Consider the following 20537-nt stretch of genomic DNA (forward strand, 5'->3'; position numbering starts at 1 on the left):
TGGGCACTGGTGACTCACGCCTGTCATGCTAGCTACTCAGGAGACTGAGATCTGAGGATCACGATGCAAAGCCAGCCTAGGCAGAAAATCCATGAGACTCTGATCTCCAATTAATCACCAGAAAAACGGAAGTGGCATTGAAACTCAAAGTGATAGAGCCCTAGCCTTGAGCAGAACAGCTCAGGGAAAGAGCCCAGGCCCAGATTTAAAGCCCCAGGATCCACAAAACAAAACAAAACAAGCTACACTGAATGATAGCAATATTAACTGAGCACAAGGTAGTCAAACAAGTCAGGATGTCAAAACTGAAGCGTAATCATTCAAACTTTGCAAACCAGTGGAACATATTGAAATGCAACTGACCCTGCTCAGGTACTGGTCCAGGCTCTTAACTGAAGTGTATGCATTTGATGAAGAAGTCACATGGTTTTCTCTAGGAGGGAAACTTCCCTTCAATTCTTCATCATGTGGAAGTCTTTTCATAGAAGAGCCCTTGATGCTGGCCTTGTGACAGGAGTATGTGCAAGAGACTGAGAGTGTGCAATCACCAAGGAAATTCCTTCAATGGCCTCCTTCATTCTGTCCACAGTCCTGTGAAGGTTGCCAAGGACAAATACCAGCATTTCGTTAGTCAATAAAGAATGCCTAAGGAACTTGAATTTCTGAGGACCAGGACAAAAGAATAAATGAAAAATGCCTTGCATGCATTTACTGTCAGCAATAATGGAAAAGTATGACAATATGGCTGAATGCTGAGGAATTGTGAACAAACAAATTTTTATGAGTATTTTGCAGGTATTGATAAAAAAATTTGATAACTACGCATGTTAAATTTTACAATACTATACATAGTAGTTATTGAAAGTAAGTGAATAGGAACATATAAAATTATCATATACAAAATATTATTCCTGGCAGCATCAACAAATACTATATTCAAAAATTTTGTCTTACAATGAGATCTCAGTACATTCTAATTTTAGGAAGTCATTATAATTGTGATTTAAGAAATTTGCCTTTAATTATTACAAGTATCATTGGTAAAATAACTTATCCCCAACTGTGAACACTACAAAAACACACCTTTAAGCACCTGAGAGGGGAGTCAGAAAGCTATGAAGTTGTATGTATAGATCTAAATGCTGTTCAAGAATTTCCATATAGACTGGCACATACCTCAAAATGACAAAATTCTCCTTCTTGCTCTTCACACTGTAATTGTGATAATACATTCTTTGCTTTTTTCTTATTCCTTTTCTCGGCATTTGCACGTATTTTCCAAATATATTCTCATATGTCTTTTACATTGTCTTTTTTTAAAGTTGTGAAGATCATTACATGAATGAAGTTCATTCTGGGTGAAATAGACAACCTGAAAAAAAACAGTAAAAAGGCTATCTCAGTTTTTTAACCATAAAGGAACACATGTATCCATATTTTCTCATTCACTCTTCTGTCCAAGTGCATAAGAAGACTCTACTCCATGAAACCACTGCATGAAGCTTTGCAGATAAATGAGTTACATCCCTGTTCTGGGTTAGCTTAGAGCCTAGGGCAGTGGAAAGGCAGAAAAATGACCACTGTCACTTCAGTAGGTATTGGGATAAGATGCATTTTCTCCTTGCACTAGGAATTGACCTTCACTAGGCACAGAAGTACTTTCCAGAAGAAACTAGCTTTCCTAAAAAGGAAACAGGAAGAGAGACTATGAGCTGATATGTATCCAATCAATCTACAATATTTACTGATGCTTCATGGCAGTCTGTTTCTACCTAAGGTGCAGTAAGCTGTACTGAGCTGTGGTGCTCTATGAAGCCAATCCAAAAGTATTCAAGCAAACCACACTAAAGCACTTTGAAGACAACATATTTGAGAGAATGAAGTCAGTGAATGCACTGCTAAACTATTATAGATGGGTGTCCTTGAGAGACAGTGAAGAAAATGTTCCCAGTGCCCAGGCCCTTCTGTGAGAGGGGTACAGACCAAGGCACAAAAAGAAGAAAGCTAGGTGGTGCATACTCCAAGTTCCCAAGATGCAATGGTGACGAAAACAGGCTGAAGGAAGCTAGGAGCTTGACTGTCACATGACAGTGCACTGGAGAGTACAGAGAGGGAAATCCAGGAGAGCTACACAGGACCCCCTTGCATATGTGACAGAGCAGTGGATCACGTGTGTTCAGAAAGGGGCCTGACATTGAGGAATAAAACACATGAAGAGATGACAGGAAACTACCTATTGTTCACACTCTGCCAGGAATTGATGTCATTACAGAGCAGAGGACATAAGAAATGCCTTGTTCAGCAGGGCAAAATTAACCCTCAATAAATCCTGTCCTGAAATATCCTACAATTTATAAAACCAAGAGAGGAAGAACCAACTTTTTTGTAAGTGACCTAATTATTGCCAAAAACAGGGCTCAAGAAATCTAATTGCTCATTACAGATATAAAAGATTGAAATCATACAGAAGGTTGATGAGCACAGCGAATGTTAACCCATGTGTTAAACATCAGTGTTTTCTCAGAGTAATCCTAATGATGTCATTTGATTTCCTCTGACATTTCTTATAAGTGAATAAAGATCAAAGTCACATGCCAATATATATGGATGCCAGTAGTTGATCTCTAATAATCCTATTTACTCAGAAGGCTCAGAGGATGTTGGTTCATAGCTACCAGGGGCAGGCAAATATAGGAGACCTTTATCTTCAATGGGCCATCCAAAACCCAGAAAGTGGAGGCTCAAGTGGAACAGAGCCCGCCATAAGTAAAAAACAAGCAAGATTCTTGGATTGGATTTCAAGCATTACTACACACATCTATACACACACACACACACACACACACACACACACACACACACACACACTGATCATATTAATGCCAGAAAGTATCGACTCTAAAAAAAAGTTATTAGATTTATGGTAATCTGAACTCTTGTAGATGGAAAGTATGGAAAGGCAGATCTCCAAAGAATATACACAATCACAAATCACCCCTTGAAGGACAGCAAACATCAGCAGTCTTCAGTTTTATAGTAAAAGGACACCAATGTGCATTCAAGGCATGGACAAACTAGAATGCTAAAACACACAACGAATCTTACCCTACAGTGTGAAAACAGAAAGGAAGCTTCAATTAATGGCTAAAGGTAATGAGAACTTACAAAGCTTTTTGAACTTCCCTTCTTTGTACCTTTCCTTTCTTCCACTCCTGCCAACGCCTGCTAATTTTTGACAGAGGTTCCCACTATGTAGTCCCAGCTGGTCTGGAACTTCAAATCTGGTCTTAGCCACAGACACACTGAGATTACAGATATGGGTTACCAGGCCTGGCTTTTGCAAAGTTCACAAGAAAGCCACATAAATGAGCAGTAAGAGACTTTTGTGACTGATGTGTGTTCACTTCTTTAGCAGCCATGATTAAACATACACAGAATTCAGAGGTGAAAGCACTAAATTGTAAATTTCATGCCAATTATAGTTCATCATGCATCAGTAACACCTAAAAAACCTTGAGAATACTGAAAGCTCTGGTACAAGAATCCCCCTTTGAGGATATGAGAAGATGTATGAGAAATCTAGAGAAGTGAGAGCTATAACGTTGTGGCCATGTTGCTTGAAAAGATCTGGTGTACACTAAATATGGGATTAGCATTTACAAAACTGACCATGGTCTCTGGAGTTGTCGGGAATGTGAAAGGCACCTATGGTTAGTGCAGTATTGTAGGTGGAAGCGGTATGATCCTCAGTGAGAATGGGAGAGCACAGAGGAGAAGGGTGCTGCTGCAGGAAGGTCCATAAGACTCTCATCTCCTGTAAAATACTCAGAGAAAGACAGCTATGGGCTGTGCCTCAAGGGGTAGATCCCTATCTTTGAGCAAGGAAGGCTCAGGGTCACAGTTTGAGTCTCAGTTCAAGCCCCAGAACTGGGGGAAGACAAAAAGAACTTAGAGGTATTCAGTGGTATTTTACATGGAGAAATGCTCATAATGAGGCAAGGCAGACTCTTCTGAGACCAATTCAGACAACTGAGAGAAGACATTAGAATCATCTGCACCATTTATTTGGTGTGTGATCTATAAATTAAATAACAGTATTTGAAAATGTATATGTATTTCAGAAAATACATTCAATCCCATACATCAAATATACAAATGAGATAATTATTCATTACCAGACCTGGAGTTCTTTCTTCTTCTTAAAGGTTAGAGGAAAAATTAAAAAGTAAATGCATAAGATAAAGATGTAAAGATCCTATTTCAGCTATAATTCATGGCTACCATTCCTTAATTGGTATTCAAAATTAATTAAGTAAAAATGTTTGAATTTGAAAAAATTAACTTTGTTGTTTTCAGTGTCTTTATCACTGAACTCTTTTCTTCTGATTTTCATGTGAAACCACTGTTGTTGCGGCCATGGTTGTTGTCAGGTCATTGTTCATGTCATTCAAGCATGTGACTATAGAAAAACCTTACAAATATACAGAAGTATGGCTAGTGGGAATATTTCAGCAAGCAATTAACTCAAGAACACAGAAAGCAACCTTGCACATCCCATAAGCTTTGGAGGATGGGGTATCAAATACATATTTTTTAAAGTACTAATATTTTCACTAGGATAGTAATAAAATACAGAAACACTTTCCAGGAGAGAATTTGCTTATGTATCAAAAGATGATATTTGTATGATAAGAAGGATCCTAATACTGAATTAAGCAAAAGAAAAGGTAATGGTGAGCTGGGCTCTACTAGCTTGCATCTGTAATCTTAACTTCTCAGGAGGCTGAGATCTCAGAATCCATATTTGAAATCTGCTTAGGAATCAAAGTCTAACAGACTTATCTTTAATAAACCTTCAAATATTCAGTAGTAGAGCTGTGACTCAAATGGGTGAGTGGTAACCAAGAGTAAAAACACCTCAGTGGGCCGGAAGCATGGCCTAGTGGTAGAGTGTTTGCCTAGCATGCACGAAACTCTGGGTTCAATTCCTAGGTACCACATACATAGAAAAAGCTGAAAGTGGTGCTGTGCCTTAAGTGGTAGAGCACTAGCCTGTGAAAACGCAGGGAAAATGCCTCTTTCTTTTGTTCTTTCTTTCTTTCTTTCTTTCTTTCTTTCTTTCTTTCTTTCTTTCTTTCTTTCTTTTTGTTTTTTGCTAGTCCTGGGGCCTGAGCTCGGGGCCCCAGTTATGAGTACAAGCCTTGGAACTGGCACAGAAAAAAGAAAGAAGAAAAAAAAAGAAAAACATCTCAGTGCCCAGGCCCTCAATTAAAGGCCTAGGATCAACAGCAATAGAAAAAGAAAGAGTATTTTCCTAGATGCACAAGGACACAAGAGCATATTGATCTATGCATTAAGAAAAAGCATTCACTGACAAGAAAACTCAATGGAATTTTAGTCACTGTGTTAGTTTTAAATACTGAAAGTTTTACCACAATGCAAACTTTAGGAAGAAAAAAGGTATAATAAGCTTAAAGAAATTAAAAGGACAATTTCTTACTGCTTGTGCGCTCTCTCTCCCTCCCTCCCTCCCTCCCTCCCTCCCTCCCTCCCTCCCTCTCTCTCTCTCTCTCTCTCTCTCTCTCTCTCTCTCTCTCTCTCTCTCTCTCTCTCTCTCTCTCTCTCTCTTCTCTCTCGATTTCAGATTCTGACCATGTCAACTTTTAAACTTAGGGCTTCTCTTAACTCTTGTTCACCTTTCTACACCATGTCTGGCTTTGACCTCATCTCATAAGGCACACTGCCTGCCTCCTTTAATGCTACTTATTGTGAACAGGGAGTCTCCCCGACTTTCGTGATGGGTTGGCTTTGAACATGGACCTACCAAATCCCAGGCTCTTGATTATCTAAAGGAGAAGTATCTGGTAAGAAGAGCTATTTCTTTTTTTTCATATATTTTTATTGTAATTATTAAAAATGTTACATTATATTCACCAGATAGAAGGTGCATTACTTCACAAACATTGATACCCTTTCTTATGTCTTGGTCCCCATTTCCCTCCCTCCGGTCCGCCCCTCATCTTGTTTTTCCCCCTTCCCTACCCTATTTCAAATAACCAAATAAGCATATGTACAATATATCAGACAACAAGCTGAAAAACCGTAACAATATGAGATAAGCCTGGAACACCATAAGAGATGAGAGATAACATAGCACGTTAAGGATATCAATCACTCATTATATGGCTTTTGTTTCTATATCCCGGAGGTCCTTTCATTTAGTATCATACCATATGGCCTTATGTATCTCGGTTTGTTCTGTTGTAAATCTCTGCTAGGGGAGCCCAAGGTTTCTACTGATTATGACAAATGAGGAAAACCATTGAGCCTATGTTCCTTTGAGTCTGGCATAAGAACAGTTATTTGTTAAGTGTGAAAAATGAGTCTTGGACTTTTGGCAAAATTTCTTTCCAACTGATTACAACGTAAACACCAGGATAATGGGTATCTTTCTAGCTGACAACTGCCCAACCCCTGACTCTCAGGGTAAAATGATGAACCTAGGCATGCTCTGCTCGTCTCCCTGGAGAATGATCCTCCTAGAGATTCACTTGTCTGTCAGCTTTCTTTCCATGGAGGATCAAGGTCTCATTAGGAAATCCATTGTCTGAACAGGGACTTTTCCACCTTCTGGCTTCCATCTCAGGAACAAAGGAAATTTAAATCTTTCTCAACATCTTCATTGGAAGGGGTGCTAGAGCTAAAATTCTTTGCTCACAGATACCTGTCCATCATGTCAATACAATGCAAACATGCGTAGTTTGTTCACCGATGGTGTCTCCATAGGTTAATATTCAGAAAGGGAAACTGATTCAGTTTTGAATATATAACACAATTTTAACATGGCATGAAGCCATGATTCCTAAGTTCCTATTGTATATATGGGTTCCTGGGCTTTCTTCCATTTGGTTATCATGCATATTGGTTCTTTAATCTGTGTGTATTCACAGCAAAATATCCAATGTGAATCTATGCTGAGCTATATTTAAATTAGCCAATAAACATTTGATTTTATTTTCTGATCCAATTCATTAAAATGAAATATTCTGTTTTTTTGTGATATTAAACACCCTTCTCAAACACCTCTCAGACACAACTGGTTAGATTATGTCAGATTCTTCACTCGCTCAATCCACATACTGAAGTTCACAGCACAGCACACAATATATTTCTGTCCAAATCTTTGGCACTAATGATTTTAATATGAAATTATGAATTTGAAACCTCTGAGAATTATCGAATTCGAAAGAAGCTAAGAGTTAGTAACAAAATAGGATTCACAATTCAGAATGCTTAGTCTTGATTGGGATTTATTATTTTTCTTGGATGTAGGACCTGAATTCTGGGCCTGGTGTTTCCTTGAGCTCCTCAGCCCAAGGCTACTGCCCTACCCCTTGAACCACAGCACCACCTCCATTTTTCTGGTGGTTAATTGGAGATAAGTGTCTTATGGACATTAGGGCCAGGGCTGGCTTTGAATCCTGATCCTCAGATCTCAGCCTCCTGACTAGGTAGGACTATAGGCATGAGACACCGTGCCCATCTACATGAGGCATATTTATTATCAGAAGCACAAATCATCATCATCCATTTTGAGTGTAACTCTAAGTATCATATTGAATATAAGATATTGACATTTCTAAGGAGTGTCCCAATATTCATACTTACGAAATGAATTATAGAGCACTTAATGCTTTGTCCCACTGATTGTTTAGAGTAACCTGGGATATAAATTCCTTTGGCTATATTATTGAAAATACAAAGACCACTTATAGGAGAAGATAGAATGTAAATAATGAACATACCAAAGGTTATGTTCTCTCACACATATCTTGCCCTTCTGCTGCATTAGACTGAGTCATGTCCTGCCGAGAAAACCATTATCTTTTATCAGTCTCACCTACTAAAATTAGATAAATCATGGTATTTAGAGCAAAAGAAAATTTGATCCTTAAAGAAGCAAAAGTGCAAATCCTCAAGTATTCAAAGTAACCAAGAGCAAAATTTTTTTTTGCTAGTCCTGGGACTTGAATTCAGGGCCTGAACACTGACCTTTGTCTTTCTCAAGGCTAGAGCAATACCACTTGAGCCACAGCACCACTTCCAGCATTTTTTGTGTATGGGGTCCTGAGGAATCGAACCCAAGACCGCATGCAAGCAAGGCAAGAGGCTACCACTAGGCCATGCTCCCGGGCCTAGCAGGAATTACTTCAGTGACCCAGATCTTCATCACTTGAATATATACAGAAGCTTACCCAAGATAAGTGCATGGAACCATTTTGGTGGCTAATTTATTGGGTGCAATTGAAGCAACAGGATAAAAAGAAACAGTAGGGGGGGCATGAGTTTGGCATAGTGGTAGAGTGCTTGCCTAGCTTGCGTGAAGACCCTGGTTCGATTCCTCAATAACACATACATAGATCAAAGCCAGAAATGGTGCTGAGACTCAAGTGGTAGAGTTCTAGCCTTGAGAAAATGCAAGGACAGTGCTTAGGCCCTGAGCTCAAGCCCAGCACTGGCAAAAAAAAAAAGTAAACAGTAGGGCCAGGAGCAGGAGTGGATAGTGAAACTCATTACGAAGCCCCATTCTGTGGCTTGCTCCACTGATCCTATTCAGAGAGCTTGATGATTAAAAAATTATCAATTCACAAGGTCACTTTTGACCTGTAATGAAAAAGGCAAATGCAGTGTACTACTTTAATTATTCTGTGGATCTACTTCTAAGCTTACCTTTATTAGCTATCATTTTGATTGACCATTTAACATAACAGTAAATCTGTTGAGAAAATTTCAGTTAAATGACTTTTTAGAAGTAAATTGGACTACTTACCTTGCCCTCGTGCCTACACTGGAGTTTGTATCCTTAGCTCTTCAGCCTCAGAGGACTGAGCAGCACACTTCTTCAAAAGAACTAAGCAAGGAGTCTGCAGAATAATGGGATGAACAATGAGCCAGTGGGAGATGTGGAGATCACATTCTGACAAGATGCTTGAACTTCCTCTCTTAGCAGGAATGGGACAGGAAAATGTGAGAAACATGTATATGACATGAAAGATCATGAATACAGGGGCTGATACACGACTTGTATGGCCAGTATGTCTTTTTAGGATGTAGAGCCATTGACCAGGAATCCAAACACCTATGTCCAGTCACAACTTCCTGACACACAGAATGATAGCTAGGGTGCATAGTTCAACCAGGAATATATTGGGAATAAAAGCAAAACAGAAGGACAAGTCATGAGTTCAAGCCTCAATTCCAATACCAGGAAGTACATAAATGACAGATAGAAAAGACAGACTTATCGATGATAGATTGTATGATCATATCTTCACATAGGTACTTGTATTCAGGGAGGAATTATCTGAACATATTAATATTCAAAGACATCAGCAATCTAACTTGTTATGGAAGTCTAGGAGATAATTTTGAAACTTTTTGTATGGTGACAGTTTCTATGACTAGTTTTTAATCTTTATATTCATCACTATTCATTGCTTCAGAAGTTTTCTGTGAAATGCTGTGTAACAATTAAAAGAAAAAATAAATACTTGACCTTTCTGACCCAGAGTCTATAAAACTAGCCTCAGGTATCTTCAGCTAATCACAGTCCTTTACTTATGATATTCAAATATCTATTGCTGAAGAAAGCACATAACCCTAAATTCCTATACATGTTCTTTCTCATGATCTTTTCTTTTGTTCCAATTAATAGCACTGCTGAGAATTAGTCTCTTCACTAATAACACTTTTCTATGTTTTTAAATCTGCTTACTTCAGAAAGGCGAAAAAGCAGATTACATTGAAATGCAAACTTGCCTGCTCTTGTTTTCTAACACAGTAAGGTTAAACATAGGGCCTAAATGTTATCCTTTCCCTTTTTACAATCAAGGCTACCGTTCTACCACTTGAGTCATAGCTCCACTTCTGATTCTTTGCTGCCACTACTTGCTTCAATCTGATCCTCAGATCTCAGCTTCCTGAGTAGCTAGGATTCCAGGCATGAGTCCCTGGTGCCTAGCTCAAAGAAAATCTTTATACATATGTCTTGCCACTGAGCAAAAGATCAACACAGAAAAAAAAGCCATATAGTATGACGCTAAATGAAAGGACCTCCAGGATGTAGAAACAAAAGCCATATAATGAGTGATTGTTGTCCTTGATGTACTATGTTATCTCTCATCTGTTTTACTGTCCCTTGGTTATCTCCTATTGTTATAATACTTCACCTTATTATCTGATATATTTTATATATGCTTAATTGGTTATTTGAAATAGGAGAGGGAAAGGGGGAAATTAAGTTGTGAGAGGGGATGGGGGAGGGAAATGGGAAACAGGACATGAGAAAAGGTATCAATATTTGTGAAGTAATGCACCTTCTATCTTATGAATATAATGTAACCCTACTATTAATTACAATAAAAATATATGGAAAAAAAGAATTGTGCTTGAGAGACAGCAAGGGAAGAGATGACATTGTCCACAAAGGAATGTACTTTTTACTTGATGAATATAACTAACCCCTCTGTACATCACCTTTATAATGACAATAATACAAAATAACTAAATTAAAAGAACCATAGAAGGAATCTGTAGAATAATGATATAAACAAAATGAGCTGTGGGGAGTTGTGAAGATCACATTCTGACAAGATGAATTTCCTCTTTCAAGAGCAATGGAATATTAAATGTGAGAAGCCTGTCTTTGAAATGAAAGATCATATATACATGGGGCTCCGCTAAGCCCTGTATGGCCAGTATGTCTTTTTTAGGATACAGAGGCCACTGACCAGTAATCCAAAGATGTATGTGCAGATACAACTTCCTCAGACACAGAATCATAGCTAGGGTGCCTATTTTGCCTAGTATTTCAGTTAGGAAAAAGCCAAAACAGGAGAGCAAGTCCTTGAGTTTAAGCCCCAATGCCAGTACTAGAAGATAGTATCTGCACATATGTGTATTTACATCCAGAAAGGAATCATCTGAACATATTAAAATTCAAAAGCATCAGCAAACTATCTGGTTATAGGACTAAGTTAGTGGTTAATTTTTCTGGATGATGGCGGTTTCTATGGTTTTAGTGTTTCTTTTTCTTTATACTCATCTCCTAAATTGTTTTATGAAAAACTTTTTGCCAGTCTTTGGACTTGAACTCAGGGCCTGGGCACTGTCCGTGGACATTTTTTGCTCAACACTCGCACTCTGCCACTTGAGCCACAGCACTACATCTGGCTTTTTCTATGTAGGTGGTACTGAGGAATTGAACCCAGGGCTTCATGCATGCTAGGCAAGAACTCTACCACTAGGCTATGCTCCTGGCCCATTCTCCAATCTTTTAATTAAAACAGATTATTTTCTTTGGGCTCCCCTACAACAATCCCCTGTGGTTTGGTTCCTAGTTAACATTTCTACTAAAAATAAAACCTACTTCCACCCATCACACCGTGCCCTTAAATCTCCCCTTTTATCCCTCTGTGCCATGCTATACAACTTTTAATTCCTCAGATGTCCTGTCCAATCCCAACGTGTGCCAAACCAACCTCTGCATTGTCAAGTCCCTGGCCAGTCCCAATGATGCCGCTTTGGGTGCAGCTCCTCCTTGACCAGATGTATGGACCAAGGCTTTTCCTCCCCCTGTAAACTGGTCTTTCCAATTCCACAGTACACGCTGTACTCCCACACTTAGTTCAAAACTGTAAACACCCAAGCCCTAAACCCTCATCCAGGCCAACAGAAATGGGCCATTTTTCTCCCAGTTCTTGAGGGAGTAAACTTGGTGTCAATTATGGCATCCTTAGGGCTATCTGGTGGGAGTCCCCACCAATAACTCGGTGAACACTTACTCTCCTCTGTTGAGGGTTCTCCAACGCCCTGTGACTTTTACAAACTCAAATAAACATTAAAAAAAAGGCTGAAGTGGTAGAGAGCTAACATTGAGTTAAAAAAAAGCTTAGAAACAGCACCCAGGCCGACTGAGGTCAAGCCTTTAGGATACAGACAGACAGACACACACACACACACACACACAAACTACAAATGGATACATAGAGCAAAGTCTGCTGTACAAATAACTGGCTCAGGGACTAAAGCTTGAGCTAACAGGAGATGGTTTTTACTGGATTCCTTCCTTCAACTCCACTCAGTCAGGTAAATGAACCCAGTAGGGTGACTCAGGCCTGGGGGTGGGATGGGCCACGGTGAGCCAATCACCACAGGTTGCTTCTGATTGGCTAATTGCAGGAGCGTCTTCATGAATCGTCCAATGAGAAGCGTCCATGGCAAGAGGCACATGCTGCCTGCATGAGTGGGGCTGTCTCCTCCTGAACTTTAATTCAGTCCCTGTGGTGGAGTCTCTGCTCAGTAACAACTCCCGCCATCCCAGTTGGGGAAGCTGAGCTGCGGTCCTGGGCGTGGCCTCTCGGGCTCTTCCCTGGACGCCAGTGCCCTCCACCCAGGGCCTCGCCCCACTGCTGACATTTCTCCGGGTTAGACTCCCACAGACGTCACGGCCCGGGCTGGTTTCAGAGCCGCCCGCGGGGTGTGGGGTGCAGTGCCTGTGGATCTCCGCGAGGACAGCGGGGTGCCCGGGGAGCGGGAAGTGGTGAGTGAGGACGCCGGTCCGCAGTCAGGATCCTGGGCGGGGTGTGGGGCGGATCCGGAAGGCAGGGCCTCAGCTGGGTCTGGTAGGCCCTAGGGGGCCGGGTAGTGAAGAGCTCCTCCAGGTAGTGAAGGGCTCCTCAGCCCTGCAAGGCCTGCGAGAAGGTCTGGGGCGGGGCGGGGCTGGCAGCGGGCACCTGAGTCCTAGGAGTCCTGCCACCTGGTCCTGGCCATCCTGTCTGCTCCAGAGGAGGTGAAGTCACCACAGGCTGTGTGGGGTGGAGGAATTTATTATTTGTAGGATGGAGCAGGGGGAATGTGGTGTCCCCAGTCATCTGTCCTTTCTCCTGGTTTTCCTAAGAGACTTTTCAGGGCCAAGGGAAGCAGGGTTTAAATCCCCGGACCATTCTGAGTGCTCCCAAGATAAATAATGTGAATTTTCACCTGTCTCCTAAATTACCAAACACATTGGAGATGGAGATCCATATACACATCTGGTGGTGGTGGATGTTGGAGAGATCTGTTGTCCTCTCTGACATGTGACTGATTTCAGGTTTGTTTTATGATGTCGATGTATGTGTGTGCATGTGTTTGTGTTCATGTATGAGTCTGGGCACTAAATTCAGGGCCTGAGCTTTTTCACTCAGGCTGGTGCTCTACCACTTGTGCCACAGCTGCCCTTGCTGCTTTCTGGTGGATAATTGGAGATAAGAGTCTCACAGATGTTCCTGCCCAGTGTAGCTTTCAAATCTCATCCTCCTGAGTAGCCAGGATTATACAGGGTACTTCTGCCCCTGGCAACAGGATGAATGTTGACTTTTAATGGTTACTTTTTTGGGGGAAGGGGGGTCATGGGTCTTGAACTCGGCCTGGGTCCTGTCCCTGAGCTCTTCAGCTCAAGGTGACTGCCCTACCCCTCAGCCACAACCTCACTTCTCAATTTTTAGTGATTAATTGGAGATAAGAGCCTCACAGCTTTTTAGTGCCCAAGCTGGCTTTGAACCCTGTTCCTCAGATCTCAGCCTCCTGAGTAGCTAGGATTACAGACATGAGCTTCTGTGCCAGGCTTTGTGCCTCCATTTCTGTGTCTTCCCGTTAGCCCCTGGAATTCATTTAGATAAATATAATATAGGATCAGAGCAGATGTTGATTTTCCTTCTTTCAACCTTGAGTCATAATTAATTGTTCTTTCAACAAGAGGTGAACTGTTTAAAATGAAAAAATCACAGTTCTGTATTACTTTTAACACTATTTAAATATTTCAATTAAGAGATACAATGCATTAAAACCAATATCAAAGTGTGTGTCTACAGGAAAACTCTTTAACTATTGTAAATATAATGAATTTTAGAGTAGAAGAGATGGAGTTGACAAAGTCAAAGTATTAAAATTTTCAGTACTATTCCAACACTGGTGGCTCACATCTGTAATCCATGCTACTGGAGTGTGAGATTTAAGGATCACAATTCCAAGCCTGTTTGGAAGAAAAGTCCATGAGATTCTTATTTCCAATTAACTACTGAAAAGTAAGAAGTAGAGTCTTGGCTTAAGTGGTAGAATGCCAGACCTGAGCAGAAAAACCCAGGGATGTTGCTCAGGACTGAGTTCAAATCCCAGGACCTGCACCAAAAAACAAAAAAACAAAAAAGGTGGGGGGAGCAGGCAAAATACTTTCAAAATAACATGCTGAGTTGATGTGTTGAGTTGAAAACTCACTCTTTAAATTAAAAGTGTGTGTGTGTGTGTGTGTGTGTGTGCGCGTGCACGAGTGCGCGAGCGTGTGCATGCACATGCACATGGATGCGTTCTCAGGCACACACGTGCTTGGGTTCCTGCATTCGTGAGTGTTTATGCCTAATAGCTAGGATAATCGTAGCCGAGGCTATGTGCCCAGCTTGAAGAGCTTCTTTTTTCCTTTCCTTTTTTTGTAGGTCATGGGGCTTGAACTCCAGGCCTGTCCCTGAGCTCTTCAGCTCAAGTCTACTGCCTTGCCCCTTGAGCCACAGCCCCACTTCCAGTTTTCTAGAGATTAATTGGAGATAAGAGTCTCAGACTCTTCAAACTTAACAGCTTCTTTCTGGAAGATAGGCTCCCAAACTGCACATCAGGGATTAATAATACCCCTGGATAACCCCGTGGTGCTATGAGGACTGAATGTGTTAATTAGTATAAAAAGTGCTTAGAACAATGCCTGGCAGATAGAAAGCCCTCAATAACTCATATTACTTTGATCTTGAAATCACAGAGATCTTGTTGTGATAGGACAGCCTGGCTGACTTTGTGGTGACCGAGTATCTCTCACCATGGAGGATCAGAGAGATGAGCCAGGAATTGCCTGTCAACCTGGCTTCTTCTGCAGTACGTTTGCTTGTGGCTAATGGAGGTATTCTCTTAAAAAAAAATCCATAAGGATTTCAAATTGCTGGCTAACACATTGGTCCTAAAAGTTGATTGAGTTGTGAATAGGTATAAAAAATGAAAACAACTCAGAGGGCTCATATTCTCTTTACTATGCTGAAGTTAGATCTAAAATGCACTGGGATATGACAAATGATAAAGGAATTCTAGCTACTCACATACAGGGAGACCAGAAGAGAATTCTCTTGAAAGAATCACAAAGGTGCAATGCCTGAATACCTTTTCATATTTATATAAAATAATATATGTACTGAAATGAACTCCAAGATATAAAAACAATGGACTTTCTTTTTCCTTTTTTGCCAGTCCTGGGGCTTGCCCTCAGGGCCTGAGCACTGTCCTTGGGTTTTTTCCGCAAGGCCTCTCACTCTGCCACTTGAGCCATGGTATCATTTCTGGCTTTTTCTATGTATGTGGTACTGAGGAATTGAACTCGGGTCTTTGTGCACGCTAGGCAAGCACTCACTACAGCCAGGTTCCTAGCCTGGTCTATTTTTGTCTGAAAACTTGACACTACTGTCAGCATTAACGTCACCACCTAGTGCAGGAATAGGGTCAAATACTGACTGCGTGTAAGTTAATGTTGCACGATCTGTTCACAGGGCAATGACAGGAGGTATAGCTTCTTCATCCCCATCTTCTCTGTTGTTGCTGATGTTTCTGATCCTTTGGAATTCAGTGCTTAGTGTACTGGAAAGGAAGTCATTTTTCTCAGGAGGAATCAAACATATATGTTTCTGCTTCACAGTGTTAAGAGTTTTAGAACTAGAAGACATTCAGCACAGCCTACAGATACTTCTACTAGTCTAGTTTTGTGATATTTTGAGGTCTGAATCGGCCAAGCCAACTGTTGTGGCCTGCCAGTAAATTCTTCATTACCATCATCAAAGCCAACATGAATGTTGTGCTCAAAATCAGATGAAGGAGAAATCTTTTTACCTTTTTTTGTTTGTTTTGGTCATGGGACTTGAACTCTGGGTGTGACTGCTGCCCCTGAGCTCTTCAGCTCAAGGCTACCCCCCTACCCATTTAGTTACAGCACCATTTCCAGGTTTTTGGTGGTTAAGTGGAGATAAGAGTCTCGTGGACTTTAGTGCCCAGGCTGGCTTTGAACCAAGATCCTCAAATCTCAGCTTCCTGAGTAGCTAGGATTTCAAGTGTGAGCCATCGAGCCCAGGTTTTTACTTTCTTTTTCAGTGCTGGAGAAATGTGAACATAGTTATTCCTGGTTTTTACAAAGAATGGGAGGTGGGGCAGATGTTTCAAATTGATTCACTGATAAAGGATTTTGGATTCACTGATGAAGGATTTTTGCCTCTAGTGCCAAATATAACTGCTCCTCAGGAGGTGTGGTGGTGCTGGAGGCTGGTCTCCCAATTTTCTATTATCAGACATGATTCACAATTTTGAAAAGATCATAAAAGCCAGCTATCACACTGCTTGATATTTATTTAAATAGGCTGAAGACACTGCATATAAAATTGTTTACAAGAGTCTGTCATCCCAGCCACTTGGGACTCCGATGTGGAAGAATCTCTAGTGCCCAGGAGTTTGATGCCATCTTGTGCATTATTAGGACAAGCAGGTGGCAGAGGAGGAAATATCTCTAGTTCCAGCCCTGTTGAAGAGCTCCAGAGGGGCTGGGAAGCTGCCAGAAGAGGAGCAGCATTGGAGCACGGCTGGGACAGCAGCTATACCCCAAGGACCAGATAGGACAGGTCTGGGCCAGAGTGGAAGTAAGACAGCCACTACTGCAAGTGGTCACAACTGTGAGAGCAGTGACCAGATGTTAATTATTCTTCCTCCTCCCCTCCCCCTCTCCCTGTCCCTCCCTATCTCCCTCCTCTTCCTCCTCCCTCTCTTCCTCCTCCTCCTCCTTCTTCTTTTGTCAGCCATGGGGCTTGGACTCTGGGCCTGGAGATTGTCCCTGAGCTCTTCAGCTCAAGGCTACCACCCTACCTCTTGAGCCACAGCTAGTGGTTAACTGGAGATAAGAGTTTTACAGACTTTAGTGCCTGGGCTGGCTTTGAACCGTGATTCTCATATGTCAGCCTTGTGAGTAGCTATGATTACAAGTGTGAGCTTCCAGGGCCTGGCCAGATGTTGATTCTTAAGTGAAAGGCTGATTAACATCTGACCATGATGGGTCAGATGTTTTCCGGTTTCTGGGTTTATTGATAGAAGGAAACCCAGAAACATAACATTTACATGGATAGGGAGAAAAGAGCTTTGTTTTCTAAAGAAGGCAAAAATAGAATAGAATTGTAGAGAAGGGATGAGAAAAGACAGCAAAATTGGTTCTTACTCTAGAAATCCTTTGTGTATTTTGGATACCGAGGCCAGGACTTGGATTTAGGCATTGTCTATTAGTTTTTCATTAAAGGTCAGCACTCTACCACTTGAGCTACACCTGTATATCCAACTTTTTTTTACTACTTTATTGGGAAATAAGAGTCTTACAGTTGGGGATGGGAGTTTGGCCTAGTGGTAGAGTGTTTGCTTAGCATGCATGAAGACCTGGATTCAATCCCTTGGTACCACATACATAGAAAAATCTGGAAGTGGTGCTGTGGCTCAAGTGGTAGAGCTCTAGCCTTGAGAAAGCCCAATGACAGTGTTCAGGCCCTGAATTCAAGCCCCAGAACTGGCCAAAAAAAAAAGGAAAGAAAAAAAAATGTAACAGTGGCCCACACTGCCTTTGAAACTTGATCTTGAGATTTGGACTGATTCCAAATTTTTTGTAGATTGTGCAAAGCCTGAGCGGTATGAAAACTGAACTGGACATCTAGTTGGGGTTGGATAACCAACTCATTGGTGTTGTACACAACAGATAATAGTTATCAAAAGTCATGACAAACTCCTATAGTACAGGTTATTGCCTTCAAAGAACAAACACAAGTGGTGTAACAAAAGCCATAAAAAACCTAAAGGACAGCATCTAGGCCCTGAGTTCAAAGCCCCCAAAGAAGTTGAGAATATACAAAGTTATTCCTGGTATAGAGATCCTAAAATATCTTGAAATCTGATAACCAATTGGAATGTCTTTGATTCTTTTCATAAGCTGTTTTCAAATATTGTCTGAATGCATGGGAACATGAACTCTGCCAGAGTGCTGCCTCTCTGTAGCATTGGCAGGCTGGGGACTGGCAGCCTGGCACCCCTGACTCACCCCTCTTAAACTGTCAATACTCAGGAAGCTCAGTTTGAAGCTCTCTTTGGCATGAAAGTCCATATCTCCAATTAATCACCAAAAAGGCAGAAGTGGAGTCATGACTCAAGTAGTAGAATGCCAGGCCTGCACAAAACAACTTAAGGAGCCGGCCGAGGTGGCTCACACCCGTAATCCTAGCTACTCAGGAGGCTGAGATCTGAGGATCACAGTTGAAAGCCAGCCCTGGCACTAAAGACCATGAGACTCTTATCACCAATTAACCACTAGAAAAGTGGAAGTGGTGCTATGGCTCAAGGGGTAGGGTGGTAGCCTTGAGCTGAAGAGCTCAGGAACAGGGCTCAGGCCCAGAGTCCAAGCCCTACAATGACAAAACAAAAACAAAAACAGCTTAAAAGGGATAACACTAGGCTGAGTTCAAGACCCACAGGACTGGCTATCTGGTAGGGAAAACATGTTATAGATTAGCCCCTTTAGTGGATAGTGACTATATAGTGAGATGGATTGGGATAAGCCTGAATGCTGTTACAACTGAATTGTCAGCTGCTGGATAATTAAATCATGTTCCCAAACCACAACATATTAGTTGTCACAAGTGATAACAGATAAGTAGAACACAAGTCACAGCCTTCCCAGGTTGTAGGGAGTGTTTCATGACTGGTTGATTTTAGGCCTCTGGAAAAATCTTTCATGATGGTAAGAGTGGACTAGAAGGCGGTGTAGAGGAACCAGAGTTCCATTTCCTGGCTGCTAAAGTTTTCCTCAGTGTCCCATAGAATGACCTGTGCTGTGTTGTACCAGCCCAGTGCTAGTGGTCTCTAAGGCCTTGAAGCATTGCCGTGTTGGTTTCCATCAAACCATGAGCCACTGAGGCAGCTTCTCCCAGCCCCTTTTCTTTGTCTTTTTAGTATTTTGTTTTTGTCAGTGTATATGTGTGTATACTAGTCCCGAGGCTTAAACTCAAGACCTGGGCACTGTCTCTTACCATTTTTGCTCTAGACTAGTGTTCTACCACTCAGCCATAGCTTCAACTTTTTTTTGATGATTGAGATATAAGCCTTAATGGAGTTTTGTATCTTGTCTAGACTGGTTTCAGATCTCACACCTCAGCCTCTTGACCAGGTAAGATTATAGGCATGAGCCACTGGAACTCAACTGAAATGCTCTTTTGCATCTCCATTTCAGTAGGTTCTATTATGATGTGAGTGGAAGATGGAAAATTTCTTATTCAGGACTTGAGAGTATAGGATGAAATAGATTTCTTCAAATAAATTTAGTTGTTTATTTCAGGCTAAATTTACATAATATAAACAAGTGTGGATTTACTGTGTAGGTGAATACTAGTCCATGCTCACTCTGGTGTGTCTTTCTAATCTTTTTCTGTATCCACACTTGCCAAAAGATGAATTATGTAGACATTCTTTATATATATAAATAGTTCTGTTCTGTTTTTGTGGTATCTTTGTTCAGTTTGGCTATCAGACTAATACTGGCTTCACAGAATGTGTGGCAAAGTTCTTTCCTTTTCCATTTTATGGAACATTCTTGATTCTTCTTTAAAGGACTGGGAGAATTCAGTAGTAAGCACATTTATTCTTGGGCTTTTCATTACAGTGAGACTATTACTGTTGGAACTATTATGACCAGCACTAAAGGGCTCAGGTGCTTTCCCTGCAGGTTTCACTTCTTTCAGATCCCACCCATACAGAGGGGAAGCTAGGATTATAGGCATGAGTTACTGGCCCCAGGAGATGGGAAATGCTCATTTCCAGCCAGAACTGGCCAAAAAAAAAAAGATGGCTCGTGAATATTAAATTGCTGACTAGGCAACACAATATATGTGTTTCTTTTGTTGTTGTTAATAAGTTGAATCTCATTTCCAGTTCTGTGGCTTTTAACTCTTGCTTTTGGAATTATTTGTGGAATATTTTAGGAGACTGTGAACTTTGAGGATGTGGCCATCAATTTTACTTTGGAAGAATGGGCTTTACTAAGTCTTTCTCAAAGGAAGCTCTACCAAGATGTGATGGGGGAAACATTTATGAACCTGGCCTCCATAGGTAAATATTCCCTTACTTAACTGTGAGCTGTTCCTGCCCTTGGTAATGCTGCATGATTTAGAATGAAAAATGGAACATGTAGATGAATATATGACTGTAAATATACCATGATCTCATTATGCCATGAAAAGTGAGGTAGTCTTAATATTGTTTCTGTAATGTTGAAGCAATCAATGGTTTCTGTGTTTGTATTTTAGAAAAGAAGCAGGGACAAGAAAATAGTGAAGTTAACCAAAACTTCAGGGAAGAAAAAAGGTAATTGCACTAAGCAGAAACAATACTGTTCTTTCAAA

General features: G+C 41.0%; 1 protein-coding gene across 1 annotated transcript in view; it reads left to right on the forward strand.

Moving 5' to 3' along the window:
* LOC150039124 (uncharacterized) overlaps positions 1 to 20503 on the forward strand; it is a 226264-nt gene extending 205761 nt beyond the window's left edge. The window contains exons 6-7 of the mRNA XM_090328015.1: positions 20118 to 20244; positions 20442 to 20503. Coding sequence (XP_090184141.1) covers positions 20118 to 20244; positions 20442 to 20503 — 189 coding nt within the window. The remainder of the gene's footprint in view (positions 1 to 20117; positions 20245 to 20441) is intronic.
* Positions 20504 to 20537: the final 34 nt, after the last annotated feature.

This window comes from Megascapheus bottae, unplaced genomic scaffold, assembly GCF_031878675.1.
Source record: "Megascapheus bottae isolate mThoBot1 unplaced genomic scaffold, mThoBot2.hap1 HAP1_SCAFFOLD_76, whole genome shotgun sequence".
In the NCBI taxonomy this organism is placed as follows: domain Eukaryota; kingdom Metazoa; phylum Chordata; class Mammalia; order Rodentia; family Geomyidae; genus Megascapheus; species Megascapheus bottae.